The following is a 23,536-nucleotide window of genomic DNA, read 5'->3' on the forward strand; positions in this document are numbered from 1 at the left end:
ACCCCGACTCCAACTTGCCTCCAACCTGCCCACTTTCACCTTTAACTCGGGCGAGACGGGTGAGCGGGCTGCCAACCCGTCGCCAGGATGCAGGTTGGCAATTTAATAAATATAATGAGGCCTGAGGGCTCCACTTTAAACTGCTTTGCAGGTTTTACTGCAGGTGGCCGGGGATCCCGGGGCTCGGGATTCCCGGTGGCTGCAACGAGGATGCCTCAGCCTCGAGGAGAAATCCCTGTGGGCCGGGAGGAGCAGGAGTGCTTCCCTCCAGTCCCCCAAGCTCCCCCACCATCAGGGGGATCCGACCCCCTCAGAGATCGGACCTCACCCCAGGCCTGGAACACCCCTGGGGATCGTGATTCGGACCCTCCACCCTCGGAGATCACAATGCCCTCCCCACCCCGGGGACAGGGATTGGACCCCCCATGGCCTGGAACACCCGGTCCACCCATGGCCTAAAAGACCCGGACCCCCCATTGCCTGGAACACCCGGATCCCCCATGGCCTGGGACACCCGGTCCACCCATGGCCTAAAACACCCGGACTCCCCATTGTCTGGAACACCTGGACCCCCCATGGCCTGGAACACCCCACCCTCGGTGGATTGGATCCTCGCTCCAGCATCCTGGGCCCAGCACTTACCTGTTGCTGCAGCCTCCTCCTCCAAGTTCCCCGCACGAATGGAAGCTAACCTGTCCATCAAGCTGACTTTCGTGCTGTGAACCCCGTTAAATCTCCCCAGCATGCTGGGAAATCCGACCTTCCGGACCTGCAACTTTCAGATTAATGACCTTTCATCAGACATAAAATTAGGTTGGGCTGCCACCTAAAACAAGCGTTGGATCCCTTCCATATTGTTGTCGGCTACATGAGACTCACATAATAGCCCATTACCTCAACATTAAAGCACTTTAAGTAAAAACAGTGAATCAAAATGGAACGAACGCATATGGAGAGTCAACTTTTTAGAAATGTTGGTAGTTCAGTGTGACAACCTCAAAAAATAATAGATATTATCATAAGGAATTGATTATAGGATTCTTTCAAACACAGTTACAGCAAATAAAGTGTTATGGCAGACAACAGCAATAAAACGTGCATCTCCAATAACTGCTCAGAAAAGTTTATAGTGTTGGTTTTTTACCTCTCAGGATCCCTCAGATTTGAAATATTCTTATATTGTGTCTTCTCCAGATCCTGTTCTCTGTTTTCTGGCCAAACAAATGAATCTCGTTTCCTCCTCAGAAAGTTCAGAAGGTCACCAAAACAGCAATACTCGGTGATTACTAGAACTGGACCTGGAACATGACAGTAAATCTATTGAAAATTCATAAAAGTATTTTTCAAGGCTCAGCTAAAGTCCCCCAGAACTTCTCTAAACCCATTTATTATTGTGTTCTCATGACTCAAAATCATCAATATCCCACTTCCTGCTGAAACGTAGATGTTTTAAATGTAGTCACCAGAATGGTTAGCAAGGAGAACAGGTGAACGATAATACACATATATGTGAAAAATTCATTTTATTGACTTATACAAATATGACAGTTTGATGTCCTGAAGTAATGGCAGCAAATGGGAAAGTTGGCCAGCATTGTTTGTGCAATACAGCAAGTTGGCTGATTTGAAGTCAGTGGGCCAAAACCACCTTGGAAGTTTCAGACCCATTGAGTTCTCTAAACTCATCGTCAAAACTGGCATTTTCGATCGTTCTCAAAAAAGGCAGGTGACCAATTTATACTCTAAATGAGATTATTAGTTTCCTGGTTTGAAACTCAGTTCTCCCATGTGGTTTTACATAAAAGGAATACTGTTGATAGCATAAGAATATAAGAAATAGGAGCAGGAGTAGGCCATTCGGCCCTTTGAACTTGCTCACCATTCGGTAAGTTCATGGCTGACCTTCTACTTCAACTCTACTTTCCCACACTAATCCCATATCGTTTGGTTCCCTTAGTACCCAAAAATCTATCAATCTCTGTCTTCAACATGACTGAGCATCCACAGCCCTCTGGGGTTTTTTTCATTCCTGGGATGTGGGTGTCACTGGCAAGGCCAGCTTTTATTGGCCATCCCTAATTGCCATTGAGAAGGTGGTGGTGAGCCACCTCTTTGAACCGCTGCAGTCCTTGTGGTGAAGTTACTCCCACAGCGCTGTTTGGGAGGTAGTTCCAGGATTTTGACCCAGCGGCGATGAAGGAACGGCAACATATTTCCAAATCAGGATGGTGTGTAACTTGGAGGGAAACTTGCAGGTGATGGTATTTCCATGCACTTGTTGCCCTTGTCCTTCTAGGTGATAGAGGGAGGTGCTACCGAAGAAGCCTTGGCGAGTTGCTGCAGTGCATCTTGTAGATAGTACAAACTGCAGCCATGATGCGCCGGTGCTGAAGGGAGTGAATGTTTAAGGTGGTGAATGGGGTGCCAATTAAGTGAGCTGCTTTGTCCTGGATGGTATCTAGCTTCTTGAGTGTTGGAGCTGCACACATCCAGGCAAGTGGAGAGTATTCCATCACACTTCTGATTTGTGCCTTGTAGATGGTGGAAAGGCTTTGGGAAGTCAGGAGGTGAGGCACTCGCTCAGAATACCCAGCCTCTGACCTGCTCTTATAGCCACAATATTTACGTGGCTGGCCCAGTTAAGTTTCTGGTCAATGGTAACCCCCAGGATGTTGACAGTGGGGGATTCGTCGATGGTAATACCATTGAATGTCAAGGGTCGGTGGTTAGACTCTCACTTGTTGGAGATAGTCATTGCCTGGCACTTGTATGGCATGAATGGTACTTGCCACTTATCAGTCCAAGCCTTAATGTTGTCCAGGTCTTGCTGCATGCGGGCATGGACTGCTTCATTACAAATGGAACTGAACACTGTGCAATCATCAGCGAATATCCCCACATCTGACCTTATGATGGAGGGAAGGTTAATGATGAAGTAGCTGAAGGTGATTGGGCCAAGGACACTGCCCTGGAGAACTCCTGCAGCGATGTCCAGGGCTTAGATGCTTGACCTCCAACAACCACAACAAGCTTCCTTTGTGCTAGGTATGACTCCAGCATGTGATGAATTTTCCCTCTGATTCTCATTGACTTCAATTTTACTTGTGCTCCTTGATGCCACACTCGATCAACTGCTGCCTTAATGTCAAGGGCAATCATTCTCACCTCACCTCTGGAATTTAACTCTGTTGTCCATGTTTGCACCAACACTCTGATGAGCTCTGAAGCTGGGTGTTCCTGGCGTATCCCAAACTGAGCATCCGTGAGCAGGTTGTTTGTGAGTAACTGCTGCTTGATAGCACTCTTGATGACACCCTCCATTACTTTGCTGATGATTGAGAGTAGACTGGTGGAGTGGTAATTGGCTGGATTGGATCTGTCCTGCTTTTTGTGGACAGAACATACCTGGGCAGTTTTCCACATTGCTGGGTAGATGCCAGTGTTGTAGCTGTACAACTTGGCTAGAGGCACAGCTAGTTCCGGAGCACAGCCAGGATGTTGTTGTGGCCCATAGCCTTTGCTGTATCCAGTGCCCTCAGCCATTTCTTGATATCACATGGAGTGAATCGAATTGGTTGAAGGCTGGCTTCTTTGACGCTGGGGGCCGATTATGGATCATCCACTCGGTGCTACTGGCTGAAGATGGTTGCATACACTTCAGCCTTGTCTTTTGCATTCGGGTGCTTGGCTCTACCATCATTGAGTGTGTGGATGCTCATGGAGCCCCCTCCTCTTGTTAATTATTTAATTGTCCACCACCATTCATGACTGGATGTGGCAGGACTGCAGACTGCAAAGCTGTGATCTGATCCATTGATAGTGGGATCGCATAGCGCTGTCTATAGCATGTTGTTTCACTGTTTATCATGCATGTAGCTCTGTGTTGCAGATTCCCCAGGTTAGTACCTCATTATTAGGTATGCCTGGTGCTGTTCCACGTATGCACTTCTACGCTCCTCAATAAACTAAGTTTGATCCGCTGGCTTGATGATAATGGTAGAGTGAGGGATATGTCAGGCTAAGAGGAGTATGGTGGAATACAATTCTGCTGCTGCTGATGGTCCACAGCACCTCATGGATGCCCAGGTTTGAGTCGCCAGATCTGTTCTGAATCTATCCCATTTAGCACGGTGGTAGTGCCACACAACACGATGGAGGGCGTCCTCAGTGTGAAGATGGGACTTCATCTCCACAAGGACTATGCAGTGGTCACTGCTTCCAATACTGTCATGGGCAGATACATCTGCGACAGGTAGGTTGATGCAGGTAGATCGGTGGTAGATTGGTAGAGAATTCCAACGATTCACAACCTTTTGAGTGAAAACATTTCTCCTCACCTCAATCCTAAATGGCTGACCCCTTTATTCTGAGACTGTGACCCCTAGTTTTGACTCCCCAGCCAGGGGAAACATCCTCACAGCATCCAACCTCTCAAGCCCTGTAAGAATTTTATACATTTCAATGAGATCACCTCTTATTCTTCTAAACTCTAGGGAATATAGGTCTAGTCTCCTCAATCTCTCCTCATAGGACAATCCCACCATCCCAGGAATCAGTCTAGTGAACCTTCAAGTATATCCTTCCTTAGGTAAGGAGACCAAAACTGTACATAGTACTCCAGATCCTCTATAATTGCAGTAAGACTTAGGGGCCGAAGTTGCCCCTCCTGATAAGTCTGCTGGGCGCCTGAAGGGGGCAGCCATGGGCGGCAGGGAATGGCCACCAACTCTCCGTGGAGGGGCCACCATTTTGCAAATTGCCCTTCATCAGTGGCGACGTGGTGTAGTGGAAAACTCTACCCATTTTCCCACTGCAGCGTGCACGCACTGACCCCTTACCGACCGGCAGTGACTGCTTCCCAAAGCTGCCCTGCGGAAAATATCCCTTTTGCGGAATTGCCCTGCGGGAGTGCTGCAGCCGCCGGCCAGTGCCTCCAACAGCTTTTTGTGTCGGTGCACTCCTTTGTTGGTCCTTGTTGTTTGGCGACACAGCTGCCTTTAAAGGGGCAGTGGAGCTGCCGGCGATGCCATTTTATTTTTATTGTCAATCGACTGCCAGGTCGGCCCAATTATGGCCCTGGGTTCGGCTGGACCGCCAACAGGAAGCCCGGCACTCCCTCTTGGGTGCCAGGCCGCTGGCCTGCCTGAAACCCTCCCTGGTGGCCTAATTAAAAATATGCAGACCTCACAGCGGCCCTCCCTTTTAACTGAAGCGGAGAGATGTTGTGATGCGTCAGCGCGATGCGGCACGTGATTGGGGCAGCTGACCCGCTGCAAGGGCCCTTCCGCCCCTCAGCCCGCAACTACCTCGAGAAAAAGAAAAAGTCCAAGTGCCCCGAAAATGGACGGCATCTCTGCCGCAACCAATGTGGTGGAGAAAAACTTAAAAAACGGAAGGTGCATCCCATTTCGGGCGGGAGTGAATTTTTACCCCTTATATTCCAATCTTTTTGCAATAAAGATTAACATACCATTTGTTTTCTTAATTGCTTGCTGTACCTGCGCATTAACTTTCTGGGATTTGTGTACAATGACATCCAGGTCCCTCTGAATACCAAGAATTCCCAATCTCTCAACATTTAAAAAAATATTTTATTTTTCTATTTTCCCTACCAAAGTGGAGAATAACAGATGCATGACGCTCCCAAATAAGGCCGGTGACCCCCAGAGTTCTGACCAAATTAGAAATCCAAATCTTTTTGGGTTGCACAAATTGTTATTGGTTTCTACTTTAATTGGTAGGTTCCTTTCAGGAACAGTGACACCACAAAACATGAATTGGCCCTAGATGCGCACAGAGCTTGTGAGTCTCTATTTCTATGTTCTGTTGACACACAAGTTTCATGTCAAAATGCCGAAAGCTCCCATAGCAGGTCTGTAAATTACATAGATCTCCTGGAATACAAACAAACAATGCAGCACATACCATTGTAAATTGTCACTAATCTGGCCAGCCCCCTGCAGTTCTGTCTTAGAAATAGATTTTAAAGGTTTAACAATATTATTTATTCAAAATGAACATTGAAAGCCAAAGAATTGTGCAGAGGATACAGTATTAACACAATGAAGGACAATTTCCCAGCAATCTCCAATCTCCCACAGTAGTGAGGACAAGGAGAAAAACTGCAGGGAGGTTAGCCGCAATGCAGACCAAGGCACCATGGCTCAGAAGGCTGTCCAAGGTGGGGGAAGAGCAGAATAGAAATGCGGTAGTGATAGGAGACTCTATAATTAGGGGGACAGATAGTGTCCTCTGCAGCCAAGCATGAGAATCCTGAAGAGTGTGTTGCCTACCCAGTGCCAGTGTAAGGGATATTTCACGGCGGCTGGAGCGAAACTTGGAAAAGGAGGTGGTGTCATGTATGTAGACCATGTACACTAACTGTATAGTCACATAAAGTGTGCCACCAGAGGGCACTGCGGTGGGAGACCTGAGGGTCACCTGCATAGGTGTGCAGGGCCCAGTATAAAAGGCTGCCCACCATGCTTGTGCCTCACTGTGGAGTTAAAATAAATGGGACTAAGGTCACAACAGCTCAAGTACAATACTAGACCTCATGAAGTAATCCATGAGTATTAAAGACATAACAACCGGCGAGAAGATTCCAAACTTTCACGCAAAAATGACTAATGTTGGTGCATTAGAAAAGTTCTCAGAGGGTGAAGTGGCTCTTTACGGAGCGGCTCGACCAATATTTCGCAGCAAACGCTCTGGTAGGCGATGATCCGGCCACACTGGCAGATAAGCGCAGAGCTATCCTGTTGACCAGTTGTGGGCCCACGGTCTACGGCCTCGTCAGGGACTTGCTTGCACCAGAGAAAACAACGACCAAGTCATACGAGGAGCTGAAAGTGCTAATTCAGGACCGACTCAAACCAAAGGAGAGCATCCTCACGGCCAGGCATCGATTTTATACACACCGCCGACCCGAGGGCCAGGAAATCACGAAGTACGCTGCCGACCTCAGGAGGCTGGAAGGACCGTGTGAATTCGGCGCATCCCTCGCCGATGCGTTGCGGTTCGTCTTCATAGTTGGCATTGGTCATTAGGTCCTTCTTCACAAGCTACTGTCTGCCGAAACCACCATCACTCTGCAGAAGGCCATCAGCATGAGCCAGGCATTCATGACCTCAAGCTGCAGCTCCAAGCAGATGATGAGTCACTCTCAGGACTCAAACCCGGCAAGTACTGTAAATAGAATGGCGCCTTTCACAGGCAAAACTGTTGAACGTGAATCTGCCCAGGGCAGAGCGTACGGGCCCCTGAGTTCTTTAACTCAGAGTCCGCCGAGGGGTGCAAACGTAAGTCTAGTAGCACCATGCTGGCGTTGCAGAGGTAATCACAGGGCTCATCAGTGTCAGTTCAGAGACTGTGTGCAAAGGCTGCAGCACAAAGGGCCACGTCCAGCAAATGTGCAAAAGAGCTGTGACTCACCACGTGGAAGAGGAGTCAGCAGATGGCTGTAAATCCAGCGCAGATTACGAGGAGCTGGCTAGAGAGGCAGCTCAGTCCTCGGACAAAATGTATGGAGTATATACCTGCACCACAGATTGTCCTCCAGTGATAATGGAAGTCTTCATGGAAGTGGACACAAGGGCGAGTCAGTCAGTATTGAGCCAGGAAGCCATTGCGAGGCTATGGAACGATCAAACTAAACGACCCAAACTGGTCCCGGTTCAGGCAAAGCGCGCACCTACACCAACTGATATCAGTTGTTGGTAGTGGGGATGTAAGTGTATCCCATGATGGCGCGGTGCACAATTTACCATTGTGGATTGTTTCAGGTGATGGACCAACGCTACTTGGAAGAAGATGGATGGGGAAGATTCATCGGAACTGGGAAGACTTCATCCCTCCAGTGATCGACGTCCCCCGAGCTCAGAGGCAGAGCAAGCCCCCACCTTCGGTGGGACCTGGCACCAGAGAGCAGATCTGCGCAGCCTCCAAGGCACAGACCGCTCATCACGACTGCGTGGTGATGTCCGGCCCGAACGCACCTTCCCGGTTTCAGTGGCAGGACTCCTGGGGAGGAAGATTGGATCCGAGGGCGCCTTCCCAGCTTCAGTGGCAGAATCCCTGGGAAAGAAGATTGCGGCAGTCAACATCATGGACAGGGAAAAGATGGCGTCTAAACTACGAGGAGCAGCGCTAATGGAGCAACGATTAGGGGTAAAAGTAGTAAGGCCATTTTAAAGAAGACCAGCAACCCGCCATTTTTGAATGAACTGCTTGAAATTGGTAACCAATGTAAAAGTCCAGCTGTAACGAGCAAAATGCTGTTGAGCGATGTCGGGTGCAAATTTAATCAGCCAATGTAGCGGGCGAACACCGAACGGTCGTATACAGGTCCAGCGGGCTATCCAATGCTGTAGCCTGTGTCCCTGGGACCAGAACGATGTATCATAAAGTGTCCCCACAGCTGACAGAAGTAGACAAGCCGCAGAGTAAACAATCCCCGGAGAGCAGAGGCACCGGTAGCGATACCCTGCCTCAGATCGGTTTAACATTGCAGGCACCCGATGGCATGAACTGCCACGGGCCAGAAACAGTAAACTGCGCCTATGCTCGCAGTCGGCTACCGCCGCCCACCACTAGGGTGGAAAAAGGCACAGCCCGCAAACCCACTCGACAGCACGGCAATGCCCAAGAGCAAAGGGTCACCCACAACGGCTCCTCTGAATGGGACCTGGACCAGCCAGGATCCCAAAATAGAGAGTGCTCACAACGGTGCCCTCAAAGAAAGCAAGTCAGCAGTCCCCTGCGAACTGCGAGACAAGATGAGGCAGCCCCACCGTTGCTTAAACGAAACACTCACTCGCTCAGACCGCTTCCCAGGGAGCAGCAGCGACACTGTGCAAACGAAAAGGACAGGGAGGTCACAGACACATCAGCTGTCTTTGGGCCTGCCTGACACTAGAAGTAATGGCAAGAGCCCTGAGCTCCGGCAACTCGAGCAAAATGAGCTCATCTCGCCCACAGAGCCACTAGCATTGGGCACTGCGCCGCCATCAGATGACCCGGATCTCATCCGGCCGTGCTGGAACTAGACTGTCCTTGTGTATCTGTACTGATATACCTGTACTGATCATGTAAATGTACCACACAAAAATAAATGCAACTGTAACCCACACAACAAATGTATCAAGATGTAAATGTAAAACCCATGTGATGAACCTGCATGTAATGGGCCATTAGCATGATCTCTGTGTGGGGGGGAGAACGGAGTAGTCATGGACTCACAACTAGAAACCACTGGGACCGCCAATGGCAACAAATCTCACTACCAACCCACCCAAGCTAGAAGCAACCCTCCAATGGTCAACCAGGAAAAGCAAAGCCCAGGTCACCGTCAATGTACGAGTCAATTTGCATTAAAGACTTGGGGGGAAGTGATGTCATGTATATAGACCATGTATACTAACTGTATAGTCACATAAGGTGTGCCACCAGAGGGCACTGTGATGGGAGACCTGAGGGTCACATGCATAGATGTGAAGGGCCCATGTTTGTGCCTCACTCTGGAGTTACAATAAATGGGACTAAGGTCACAACAGCTCAAGTACAATACTAGACCTAGTGGAGTCATTCATAAGAGTATCAAAGACATAACGGGGTAAATCCAATTGTCGTGGTCCAGGCTGGAACAAATGACATAGGTAGGAACAGGGAGGAGATCCTACTGAAAGTGTATCAGGGGTTAGGCTCGAAATTAAAAAACAGGACCTCGAAGGTAATAATCTCTGGATTATTGCCCAAGCCAAGTGCAAATTGGCATAGAAGCAGACAGATCAGGTTAATTAACATGTGGTTAAAGGGCTGGTGTGGGAAAGAGGGTTCCCAGCCAGAAGAAACATCCTCCCAGCAGCTACCCTGTCAAGCCCTGTAACAATTTTGTATGTTTCAATGAGATCACCTCTCATTCTTCTAAATTCCAGAGAATAAAGGCCTAGTCTACTCAATCTCTCCTCATAGGACAATCCTCCCATTCCAAGAATCAGTCTGGTGAACCTTTGTTGCACCCCCTCAATGGCAAGTTTATTCTTCCTTAGGTATGGAGACCAAAACTGTTCACAATACTCCAGATGCGGTCTCACTAGGGCCCTATTTAATTGCAATAAGACCTCTTTACTCAAATCCTCTTGTAATAAAGGCCAACATACCATTTGCTTTCTTAATTGCTCGCTGTACCTGCATGTTAACTTTCAGTGATTTGTGTACAAGGACACCCAGGTGTCTCTGAACACCAACATCTCTCACCATTTAAAAAATACTCCACCTTTCTATTTTTCTGACCAATGTGGATAACTTCATATTTCTACACATTATATTCCATTTGCCATGTTCTTGCCCACTCACTTAGCCTATCTATATCCTCTTGAAGTCTCTTTGCATCCTCCTCACAACTTACATTACCACCTAGCTTCGTATAATCAGCAAACTTGGATATATTACATTTGGTCCCCTCATCCAAATCATTGATACAGATTGTGAATAGCTGAGGCCCATGCACTGATCCTTGCAGCACCTCACTAGTTATAGCCTCCAACCTGAAAATGACTTGTTTATTCCGACTCTCTATTTTCTGTCTATTAACCAATCATCAATCCATGCTAGTATATTACCCCCCAATCCCATGAGCCCTAATTTTGTTCAATAATCTCTTGTGTGGGACCTTATCGAATGCCTTCTGAAAATCCAAATACACCACATGCACTGGTCCCCCCTTATCTATTCTGCTAGTTACAACCTCAAAAACTGTAACATATTTATCAAACATGATTTCCCTTTCATAAATCTGTGTTGACTGCCCAATCCTATTATTATTTTCGAAGTGCCCTGTTGCAACATCCTTAATAACAGATTCTAGCATTATCCCTACTACTGATGTCAGGCTAACTGGTCTGTAGTTCCCCGTTTTCTCACTCCCTCCTTTCTTAAATAGCGGGGTTACATTAGCGACTTTCCAATCTGCAGGAACCGTTCTAGAATCTATGGAATTTTGGAAGATGACAGCCAATGCATTCACTATCCCTGTAGAGAGAAACAAAGTGAATGGTAGTTTTTAGTCATTTACGCTGTTTCTCTTGGGATTTGTATTAATCTTCCATTGATGTTATGGTGGGAAATTGGGAGAAACCTTGTGGAAGTTCTATCATAGAAAAGTTACTCTCCTATCTAAACTCTAAACGTTCCTTCTTGGCACGTACCAGAGGCACTATGCTCTGACAGTAATAAAAATAAGCTAAGCGGACGATCTAGACAAGTATGTGATAGATGGCTGCGACAGGATAAAGAGCACATAAGCATAAAACCAAAGAGCAAGGTAAAAGTTGAATGAACATAACTAAAACTAGACTGATTTAATGTTTATTATTGACTAAAGACCTTCATTGCAAGGTTTTGAAGTTGACATCCAGCAAACCACCAAATCTTAACCAAATAATATAGGATCTCAGCCAAACCAAAATATGGACAGTTCAGTTTGTTCATTTAAGACTTGTTTGAGTTAAAAAGGAGAAGCCGTGGTTAGAGTAGTAATACCTTTGAGACATCAGTGGATGCTGTTAAACAGGGACAACAATATCTATTCATACCCATTGCCATCATTCGGAACAGCTTATTACTAGGTCAACAACTCAAGAGCATGGTTCAGTTTACTTGCACACTGCTATATAAATGTCTTTTTTCTTAAAGATATCTGCACTATGGAAGGGCATTACGACTACAGTTTGAGCTTTTTCCCAACAGGGCACTTAGAAAATAATAATAGAATTGGGCAGAGTCAACACGGATTTAGGAAAGGGAAATCATGTTCGACAAATCTGTTAGCATTTTGTGAGGTTGTAACTAGCAGAATTGTGTTCATTACTGGACAGTGCATGGATAGAGAATTGTCTAACTAACAGAAAACAGAGAGACGGGATAAATGGGTCATTTTCCGGTTGGCAAACAGTAACTAGTGGGGTGCCACAGGGAAAGGTGCTGGGGCCTCTATTTACAATCTATATTAACGATTTGGATGAAGGGACCAAGTGTAATGCAGCCAAGTTTGCTGATGATACAAAGTTGATGAAAGCAAGCTGTGAGGAGGACGCAAAAAATCTGCAATAGGATATAGACAGGCTAAGTGAGTGGGCAAAACTTTGGCAGATGGAATATAATGTGGGAAAGTGTGAGGTTATCCACTTCGGCAGAAAAAAGAAAATTATTATTTAAATGGAGAAAAATTATAAAACATGCAGTACAGAGAGACCTGGGGGTCCTTGTGCATGAAACATAGTTAGTATGCAGGTACAGCAAGTAATCAGGAAAGCAAATGGAATGTTGGCCTTTATTGCAAGGGGGATGGAATATAAAAGCAGAGAAGTCCTGCTACAAAAGTACAGGGTATTTACCACACCTAGAGTACTGCGTACAGTTTTGGTTTCCTTACTTAAGGAGGGATATATTTGCATTGGAGGCAGTTCAGAGAAGGTTCACTTGGTTGATTCCTGAGATGAAGGGTTTGACTTATGAAGAAAAATTGTGTAGGTTGGGCCTATACATTGGGGTTTAGAAGAATGAAAGGTGATATTGAAATATAGAAGATAATGAGGGGCTCGACAAGGTAGAGAGGATATTTCCACTCATGGGGGAATCTAGAACTCGGGGGCATAGTTTCAGAATAAGGGATTGCCCATTTAAAACTGAGATGAGAAGGAATTTCTTCTCTCAGAGGATTGTAAATCTGTGGAATTCTCTGCCCCAGACAGCTGTGGAGGCTGGGTCATTGAATATGTTTAAGGTGGAGATAGACAAATTTTTGAGTGATAAGGGAGTAAAGGGTTATGGGGAGCGGGCAGGGAAATGGAGCTGTGTCCATGATCAGATCAGCCATGATCTTATTGAATGGCGGAGTAGGCTCGAGGGGCCAAATGGCCTGCTCCTGCTCCTATTTCTTATTTTCTTATGTTCTTATGTTGGACAACAGTTTCCAAACAAGTTAAATATACAGAAGCCAGAGGACACAACAAGATATTCAATAACACTCAACAACAAGAAAACAGAATTGGTGCATAAGGGGTTCATATAACTGTTATAGAATAATGTTTATTATGAAACAAGGACCTAGAAATTCATCTTGGATGGTGGCATAAAACATGCAGTATCGGATCGGCTGCCCATTATGCGCAGCGCCTGATATTCTGCTCCACAGCAGTCAACGGAAGTGAATATCAGGCGCTGCGTGTAACGGGTGGCCAATCCGATACCGTCCGTTTTACGCCACCGCCCAAGATAAATTTCTTGGCCAAGAACTTTTGAATGAATCGGCACATCTGTCTCTTTATAGATTCTCTTAATATATCTTCAAGATAAGATGTTTTCGATGGTGCAAATAGGCCAGAACTAAATCTTAGCAGCCAGAACTGCAGGTACATTTACTAAACAATTTCCCCTTCATACTAACATTAAACTGCTTGTATAAATCCAGAGTCAGTGCCCAACCTGACTGAGCAATGTGGAGTGAGACTCCCTGAAGGTCTCCACTGGACTCTCTGTACACTTTGGAAGCGATCTTAATTTAAATGTTTAGAGAGCATGGATGCTCCCCTATCTGTTCCATCCTAATTTGGATAGTTAAAATTCCAGCCAGGCAGGAAGCAAGCAATGTAAACTAGGATTTACCTGATTCCGATCCAAACCACAGCTTACAGGCAATGTAAGTGCATCCTGTAATTTCAACTATGCATCATCTTTCATGTTATAATTAGTTCTTTGAAGTAAGGAAACAAGTTCAAAATCACCTGATCTTATAACTTGTGAGGCGACGTGTAACGCCTGGATATTATTGCTTCTTTCATTGACTCTCTCATGTCCTTACCTGGTCTGGCCTATATGTGACTCCAGACCCAGAGCAATGTGGTTGACTCTTAACTGATGTCTGAAATGGGCTAGCAAGCCACTCAGTTGTAAAAAAACTGCTACGGAAAACATGAATAACCAGATGGACCACCAGGCATCAACTTCGGCACAGACTATAATGGCACACCCAGCCCAGTCGACTCTGCAAAGTCTGGGGATGTGTGCCAAAATTGGGAAAGATACCCACAGACTAGTCAAGCAACATCCTGACATAGTCATACTCACAGAATCATACCTTTCAGCCAATGTCCCAAACTCCTCCATCACCATCCTTGGGTCACCAGGGGTGGCAGCACAGTGGTATACAGTCGGAAGGATATGGCTCTGGGAGTCCTCAACATTGGCTCTGGACTACATGAAGTCTCACGGCTTCAGGTCAAGCACGGGCAAGGAAACCTCCTGCTGATTGCCACCTATCGCCCTCCCTCAGCTGATGAATCAGTATTCCTCCATGTTGAACATCACTTGGAAGATGCACTGAGAGTAGCAAGGGCACAGAATGTACTCTGGGTGGGAGACTTCAATGTTCATCACCAAGAGTGACTCGGTAGCACCACTAGTGACCAAGCTGGATGACTCCTGAAGGACATAGGTGCCAGACTGAGCCTGCAACAAGTGGTGAGAGAACCAACACGAGGAAAAAACATACTTGACCTCGTCCTCACCAATCTACCTGTTGTAGATGCATCTGTCCATGACAGCATTGGTAGCAGTGACCACCGCAACATCCTTGTGGAGCCAAAGTGCCGTCTTAACACTGAGGACACCCTCCAACGTGTTATGTGGCACTACCACTTGCAAAATGGAATAGATTCAAAACAGGTCTAGCAGCCATGACGCACTGTGGGCCATCAGCAGCAGCAGAATTGTTTACCAGCACAATCTGTAACCTCATGGCCCGACATATCCCTCACTCTACCATTACCATCATGCCAGAGGATCTACCCTGGTTCAATACGGAGTGTAGAAAAGCATGCTAGGAGCAGCATCATTCATACCTAAAAATGAGGTGCCAACCTGGGGAAGCTGCAACACAGAATTACATGCATGCTAAAAATCAGAAGCAGCATGCTGTAGACAGGGCTAAGTGATCCCACAATCAACAGATCAGATCAAAACATCCAGTCGTGAATGGTGGTGGACCATTAAATAACTAAGGGGAGGAGGAGGCTCCATGAATATCCCCATCCTCAATGATGGCAGAGCCTAGCACGCGAGTGCAAAAGTCAAGGCTGAAGCATTTGCAACCATCTTCAACCAGAAGTGCTGAGAGGATACGTTCAGGCATATCAGCCACCTCCTGAGGTCCCCATCATCACAGAAGCCAATCTTCAGCCAATTCAATTCACTCTATATAATATCAAGAAACGGCTGAGCACACTGGATACAGCAAAGGCTATGGGCCATGACAACATCCCTGCTGTCGTGCTGAAGACTTGAGCTCCAGAATTAGCCACGCCTCTAGCCAAGCTGTTCCAGTACAGCTACAACACTGGCATTTACCCGACAATGTGGAAAACTGCCCATGAATGTCCTGTCCACAAAAAGCAGGACAAATCCAATCCAGCCAATTACTGCCCCATCAGTCTACACTCAATCATCAGAAAAGTGATGAAAGGTGTCGTTGACAGTGCTATCAAGTGGCACTTACTCACCAATAATCTGCTCACTGATGCCCAGGTTGGATTCTGCCAGGACCACTCAGCTCCAGACCTCATTACAGCCATAGTCCGAACATGGACAAAATAGCTGAATTCCTAAGGTGAGGTGAGAGTGACTGCCCTTGGTATCAAGGCAGCATTTGACCAAGTGTAGCACCAAGGAACCTTCGTAAAACTGAAGTCAATGGGAATCAGGGGGGAATCTCTCCACTGGCTGGAATCATACTTAGCGCAAAGGAAGATGATTGTGATGGCTGGAGGTCAACATCACAGCCCCAGGACATCACTGCAGATCAACATCACAGCCCCAGGACATCACTGCAGCAGTTCCTCAAGGCAGTGTCCTAGGCCCAACCATATTCAGCTGCTTCATCAATGACCTTCCCTTCATCATAAAGTCAGCAGTGGTGATGTTCGCTGACGAGTACAGTGTTCAGTGCTACTCGCAACTCCTCAGATAATGAAGCAGTCCATGCTCGCATGCAGCAAGACCTGGACGGCATTCCGGTTTGGGCTGATAACATTCGCGCCACACAAGTAGCAGGCAATGACTATCTCCAACAAGCGGAGAGTCTAACCACCGTCCCTTGACATTCATTTCCTGTACCATTGCCGAAACCCACACCATCAACATCCTGGGGGTCACCATTGACCAGAAACTTAACTGAACCAGCCACATAAATACTGTGGCAACAAGAGCAGGTCAGAGACTGGGTATTCTGTAGTAAGTATCTCATGTTCTGACTCCCCAAAGCCTTTCCACCATCTACAAGGCACAAGTCAGGAGTGTATTGGAATTCTCTCCACTTGTGTGGATGAGTGCAGCTCCAACAACACTCAATAATTTCAACACCATCCAGTATAAAGCAGTCCGCTTCATTGGCACCCCATTTACTACCTTAAAAATTCACTCCCTCCACCACCGGCGCACTGTGGCTGCAGTGTGTACCATCTACAAGATGTACTACAGTAAATCGCCATGGCTTCTTCAGCAGCACCTCCCAAACCCGCGACCTCTACCACCTAGAAGGACAAGGGCAGCAAGTGCATGGGGATACCATCACCTGCAAGTTCCCTTCCAAGTTCTGCACCATCCTGACTTGGAATATTATAGCCGTTCCTTCATCGTCACTCGGTTAAAATCCTGGAATTCCCTCCCTAACAGCACTAAGGGAGTGCCTTCACCACACAGACTGCAGAGGTTCAAGAAGGCAACTCACCACCACCTTCTCAAGGGCAATTAGCGATGGGCAATAGATGCTGGCCTTGCCAGCGATGCCCACATCCCAGGAATGAATACAAAAAAGCTCCCTTGGACTGAGGACAAGCTCTTCACTTTCAGTGGGGGTGGAAAGCGAGCCGTCTATTATCCACCTGTTGACTTCAATGGAATGGAAAATCAGGAGGGGTATATCACAGGTGGAAAATCAGCCACGGCCTGCGTTGCATCCCTACCGAGAGTTCAAATCTACCCTAGGGTGTTCAAGCTTTTGTCTTCATGGGATTTATAGGTTCATATCATGGAGCCTCAGGTCATGTATAAGGGCCCAGTCTATAAATGTGCACTCCCGAAACATATTGAAAAATTACGGCCACACAGTGGCAAAGCAAAGGCACGTGACTTTGCATCCATTACAATTACTGAAAACACATGGTGAATGCACTCATGATATCCTGCTATGTAATGAGATTGGGTGAAGCTTACCACCAGAAACATGCATTTGTAACATCGGCTCTATAAAGTATAAATCAATTCTCTCATTAATTTGCATATATCCCTAGTTGCTGACATGAACAGGTTTGGTGCTTTGATTTAGGATTTATCTATTAATAAGCTGCAACACGAAGAATAATCATCCCCCAGCCTCCTGGCCTACAAAATTCAGACGGAAAATATTATCAAAAGATTTATAATTACAAATAAGCCAGTTAGAAGTGAAATCGAGAAGTATTTATTCACACAATGTGGAATCTGGAGCCCTCTTCCCAAAAGGCTGTGGATGCGGGGACAATTGAAATTTTCAAAACTCGGATCAATAAATTTTTGTTAGGTAAGGGTATCAAGGAATATAAGGAAAGAAAAAGAAAGAACATGTATTTATATTGCCGTTCACAACCTCAGGAGGTCCCAAAGTGCTTTACATCCAATTAAGTACTTTTGAAGTATAGTCACTGTTATAATGTAGGAAACATGTCAGCCAATTTGAGCACAGTAAGGTACAACAAATAGCAATGTGATAATGATCAGAGAATCTGTTTTAGTGATGTAATTGAGGGATAAATATTAGCGCCATCGAAGGGGCAAACTGAGCCTCGGTTTAACGTTTCATGCCAAAGGCACCTCCGACAGTGCTGCATTCCCTCAGTACTGCATTTGGAGTGTCAGCCTAGATTACGTGCCCAGGTCTCTGCAGTGGGACTTAAATCCACAACCTTCTGACTCAGAGAGGAGAGTGCGATCACTGAGCCACTCTGATAATTTCTCTATCCTAAAGGTAACATCACACTCAGTTAAAAAGTGTAAATATGGCAAATTTTCAAGTTATATGAACTGACCTCCTACGGTGCATGCTCCCAGCAGGTTGACAATGTTGATGTGCTGCCCCAGGTGACTCAAGACTTTCAGTTCCGACATCAGAGCTTCCTTCTCTGTGGAGTGAGCACTTGCTACAAAGACAAATTTGCAGTTTTCATTCTACAGATCGTGTTACATCAAACTACACATCACACAAAGCATTTATCACAAGACATATACTTACGTTTAAGCATCTTTACTGCCACAGTCATAATGGAGTCAGCCTTAGTCAATCCATAAGCAGCAGCCTCCACAACCTTCCCGAAGGCTCCAGCACCAAGGGTTTTACCTAGGAATAGGAAACATTTTACTCATGACTGAATTAACATTACGTAGATGAACCAATATAAAAATATTTAATTGTATTCTTTTACTCACTTAAGAACATAAGAACATAAAAATTAGGAGCAGGAGGAGGCAATACACCCACTCGTGCCTGCTCAATAAGATCATGGCTGATCTTCAACCTCAACTCCACTTTCCTGCCCTATCCCCATATCCCTTGATTTCTCTAGAGTCCAAAAATCTATCAATCTCAATGACTGAGCATCCACAGCCCTTTGGGGTAGAGAATTCCAAAGATAAGAGATCCAAAGATCACGAAACAGTCATTTTATCTTTGTTGACGAGATAAACAGAGGATATTGTGGTATAAGCAGAAATATTACAACTTTTTAAACCAGTGCTAATAATTGAAAAGATATTGGCTTAGAAATCCCGGTTGAGGTCTTCCCACAGGCAATCGACTGAAAACATTAAAAAAGATGCGCATTTACCTGTTCCTGCTACGCCCACGAGAGATTCTGGTCTTGAGGCCCCCACTCACTGTGCGTCAGAGGGCGTGCACATCAGGACATCTGCAGGGCTGGAGCTGCAGTCACATGGCCCTGGGCAACCAATCCAGGTACAGTATTTTCTCATTCATAATAATGGGAACTCAGTAAGTAGGAGTTCCCATTATTATGATTGAGATACAGCCTCCAAACAACCAAACAAAAATAAAAAATAGAAATAATACACCACATATTTAAGATTAATTTAAATTAAAGTTATTTGTCTTACAAAAAAAATATTTTTTGATTTTTTTTTAAAGTTTTTTAATTATGGTTTAAAATAAGCTTACCGTAGTGGGCCAAGTTTTTAACAATAAAATGTGTTTTTTAAATTTTATTTTATTATGTTTTTGTATGTTTTAAATCTCTTATGCCTGTAAAAGTAGGCTGTGCGCCTGCTTTTATCAGGCGCAAGAGTTTTCAGGAGATCCGCTGAGCAAGAGATGGGTAAATACCGCAACCTTGCCCATGCGAATGTCCTGGCTGCTGACATGCAGAGGATCTCTTGTCAGATCGGAAAAGCCGGTTTTCAGCGCATGCGTATTGTGCGCTGAAAACCAGCTTTTGCGATGCCTTCCCGGGTCCATACACACTCCGTACGGACCCGGACAGGCCGCAATTTCTAGACCATTTATAGGTCATTTTCTAGGCCATTAAAATATATTATAAATTACCTACTGGATCTCTATGTAGCACATCTGACAAGCACTCCTGGAGATTGAGTGACAAATCTATTATCACTCTTCTAGGGCTTTCTTTGAGTGCTCTAGCTTTGATTTTCCTGTGGCATTGTTTCTATTGCTGTCGCTATTTTGGGACAATGTTGATGGTGATGACAGAGTGAATTAGGTGGTAATCCATCCAGCAGTCATCAGCTCCTGTCATGGCAGGGTGATGCACACACTTTTGCGGTCCCTCGCTCGGACGATGATGTAGTCTAGTAGATGCCAGTGCTTGGAGCGAGGGTGTTGCCATGAGGCCTTATATTTGTCCTTCTCATGGAACAGGGTATTGGTTATGACGAGGACGTGTTCTAAGCATTTCGTCAGGAGGAGGGTACCGTTGGAGTTGGCTTTCCCGACCCCCTCTCTGCCGATCACACCTCCCCAGAGGTCAGTGTCAAGAAAGCCCTGCTAAGAAAACCTTATTCAGCCAGCTACCAACCTGACGACTCCCAGAGAAACAGAGTGTCCACAGTGCCTAGTCTGCCCTCAAGGCCTCCATAATTAGCACCTGCAAAGAGACTCTCGGTCACTCGACCAGGAAACACCAAGACTGGTTCGACGAGAACGACCAGGAGATCCAGGAACTAAAATGCTGCAAGTGCAAGGCATTCTTGAACTGGGAACAGCAACACAACTCGAGAGCAAGAAAGCAGCTCTACAGATGTCTGAAGGCCGAGGTCCAACAGAAAACCCACGATCTAAAGAATAGATAGTGGGTGGAGAAATCCAGCAGCTAGCCGACAACCACAATGTGCGAGGCTTCTTTAGCACAGTCAAGACCACCTATGGCTCAAACACCCAAGGCCCTACCCCACTGCTGGCCTAGAACGGAGAGGTGCTCATCAAGGATAGAGAGGCAGTCAGTGTCCACTGGAAGGAGCACTTCGAAGAACTCCTTAACTGAGACTCTGTCTTCAATGTGAGTGTCCTCGACTCCACCCCACAGCATGCTACCCGCCACCATCTCAGCATAACTCCAGCCCGGCACAAGCTTGAAAAGGCCATTCGACAAATGAAGAACAAGGCATCAGGAGCAGATGGAATCCCCGCTGAAGCACTAAAACATGGTGGAGAGGCACTATTGGCGCAGATTCATGACCTCATTTCTCTTATCTGGAAGGAGGAAAGCATGCCAGGAGATCTCAGAGATATTGTAATCATGACCGCCTTCAAGAAAGATGACAAATCTGACTGCAGTAACTACAGAGGAATCTTCCTGCTGTTGACCACTGGGAAAGTCATCGCAAGAATCTTCCTCAATCACCTTCGCCCTGTGGCTGAAGAGCTCCTCCCAGAGTCACAATGCAGATTCCACCCACTAAGGGGCACAATGGGCATGATCTTCACTACGCGACAATCCTTGTACATGGCCTTCTTTGACCTCACAAAGGCCTTTGACACTGCCAATCATGAGGGATTATGGAGCATCCTCCTCAGATTCGGCTACCCTCAAAAGTTTGTCATCATCCTCCATCTGCTCCACGGTGACATGCAAGCCGTGATCCTGACCAACGGATCCACCACAGACCCAATCCACATTCGGACCAGGGTCAAGCAAGGCTGTGTCATCACACCAATGCTCTTCGTGATCTTCCTTGCTGCAATGTTCCTCCATCATTTAATTACAATACGCAGACGACGCTTGCGTCTGCGCACACACGGGGGATGAACACCAAGCTGTCGTCAACACCTTCACAGAGGCATACGAGAGCAAGGGCCTTACACTAAACATCCGTAAGACAAAAGTTCTCTACCAACCTGCCCCCCACCCCCCCGATTGTCCAAGGTCTCGTCGTGGATTTTGATCATGTGGACCATTTTCCATATCTCAGGAGCCTACTGTCAACAAGGGCAGACATCGACGACGAAGTTCTACACCGCCTTTAGTGTGCCAGTGCAGCCTTCGGTCACCTGAGCAAGACAATGTTTGAAGACCAGGACCTCAAACCCGGCACCAAGCTCATGGTCTACAGAGCAGTAGTGATACCAGCCCTCCTATATGGCTCAGAGACATGGACTATGTACAGCAGGCACCCCATAACACTGGAGAAGTACCACCAACGCTGCCTCCGCAAGATCCTGCTAATCCATTGGCAGGATAGGTGCACCAACATTAGTGTTCTCGCTCAGGCCAACATCCCCAGCATCGAAGCATTGACCATGCTCGATCAGCTCCGTTGGATGGGTCACATTGTCCACATGCCTGACACGAGATACCCAAAACAAGCGCTCTACTCAGAGCTTCAATATGGCAAGCGAGCCCAGGTGGGCAGAGGAAATGCTTCAAGGACACCCTCAAAGCCTCCTTGAAAAAGTGCAACATCCCCACCGATACCTGGGAATCCCTGGCCCAAGACCACTTAAATTGGATGAAAAACATCCGGGAACACCTCTTCGCCGAGAATAAGCTGAAGCCAAGCGTCGACAGCAGAAGGAAGGTGGCTGAAGAGTTCAATGCAGGGTGCCGAAAATGATAGGGTAGATGCTGAGAGGTAGTTTCCCCTGGCTGCTGTGTCTAGAACTAGGGAGCACAATCTCAGATATGGGATAGGCCATTTAAGACATAGATGAGGAGGAATATCTTCACTCAGGTGGTTGTGAATCTTTGGAATTCTCTGCCCCAGAGGGCTGTGGATTCTGAGTCTCTGAATATATTCAAGATAGATTTTTGAGTTTAGAGGAATCAAAGGATATGAAGATCAAGCGGAAAAGTGGAGTTGAGTTCAATGATCCTTATTGAATGGCAGAGCAGGCTCGAGGGGCTGTAGGCCTACTCCTGCTCCTATTTCTTACGTTCTTATGAAGCAGTGCAGTCCCAAGGAACTGGGTGCAGTGCAGGAAGAAGTTTAAAGACTTCACATGAATGGTCAAGGTCAGTGAATTCATCTTCAAATACCATATCCCACAAACTGCACCATTAGCCTCACACACTGCTCAACTCACCACACAACCATTACTCTACCAACAATCTCTATCAATAACGACTCATACCTCAGATTCAAATACTCCATCTTACCCTGACAAACTTACTACTGCTGCAAGCCTCACACCCACATCTCACAGCTCACACACACTGCCAGCTATTGAACGATGACAACCACATCAGCCAAACACAGTGAACCACATTCATTGACACACCTCCCTCTCTCTTGCAGGACAAGGTGGCACACAATCGTAGGCAGCAGAGCTAACCAGAGGGTGACAGGCATGTCTCCATATCCTGACCCTGCTCGAGGAGATGGTGCTCATCAAAATTGACTGTGACTGAGCCATGGCCAGTGGTAGCGCTGAAACCATTGAAGATGACGGTATGATCATACCTAATTCTCCTTCTCAAATCCCACTTCCCCGTCATCCCACAATCCCTTATGATTCACTCTGGAGCATCCACGATGCTGAGAATGACGTGAGTATCACGTGTAGCGAGTTGGTCTTACCGCAGGAGAAGGGTCCACAGCCAGCGAGGGAATGGAAGACCAGCAGGAAGAGTAGTGCAAGGAAGGTAGTGCAGGGGTCCCCTGTGGTCATCCCCCTGCAAAACAGATACACCGCTTTGAGTACTGTTGAGGGGGATGACTCATCAGGGGAGGGCAGCAGCAGCCAAGTTCATGGCACCGTGGCTGGCTCTGTTGCACAGGAGGGCAGGAAAAAGAGTGGAAGAGCGATAGTGATAGGGGATTCAATTGTAAGGGGAATAGATAGGCGTTTCTGCGGCCGCAACCGAGACTCCAGGATGGTATGTTGCCTCCCTGGTGCAAGGGTCAAGGATGTCTCGGAGCGGGTGGAGGACATTCTAAAAAGGGAGGGAGAACAGCCAGTTGTCGTGGTGCACGTTGGTAC

The 23,536-nt window shown here is 46.6% G+C and overlaps 1 protein-coding gene across 1 annotated transcript in view; it reads right to left on the reverse strand.

Annotated features, from left to right (window-relative positions):
• The window catches only part of kita (KIT proto-oncogene, receptor tyrosine kinase a), a 128,182-nt gene that overhangs the window by 21,771 nt on the left and 82,875 nt on the right, over positions 1–23,536 (reverse strand). The window contains exons 12-14 of the mRNA XM_070860634.1: positions 18,323–18,427; positions 18,120–18,230; positions 1,145–1,298 (exon numbers count right to left, since the gene is read on the reverse strand). Of these exons, the coding sequence (XP_070716735.1) occupies positions 1,145–1,298; positions 18,120–18,230; positions 18,323–18,427 (370 nt within the window). The remainder of the gene's footprint in view (positions 1–1,144; positions 1,299–18,119; positions 18,231–18,322; positions 18,428–23,536) is intronic.

Source organism: Pristiophorus japonicus, chromosome 2, assembly GCF_044704955.1.
Source record: "Pristiophorus japonicus isolate sPriJap1 chromosome 2, sPriJap1.hap1, whole genome shotgun sequence".
Lineage (NCBI taxonomy): Eukaryota > Metazoa > Chordata > Chondrichthyes > Pristiophoridae > Pristiophorus > Pristiophorus japonicus.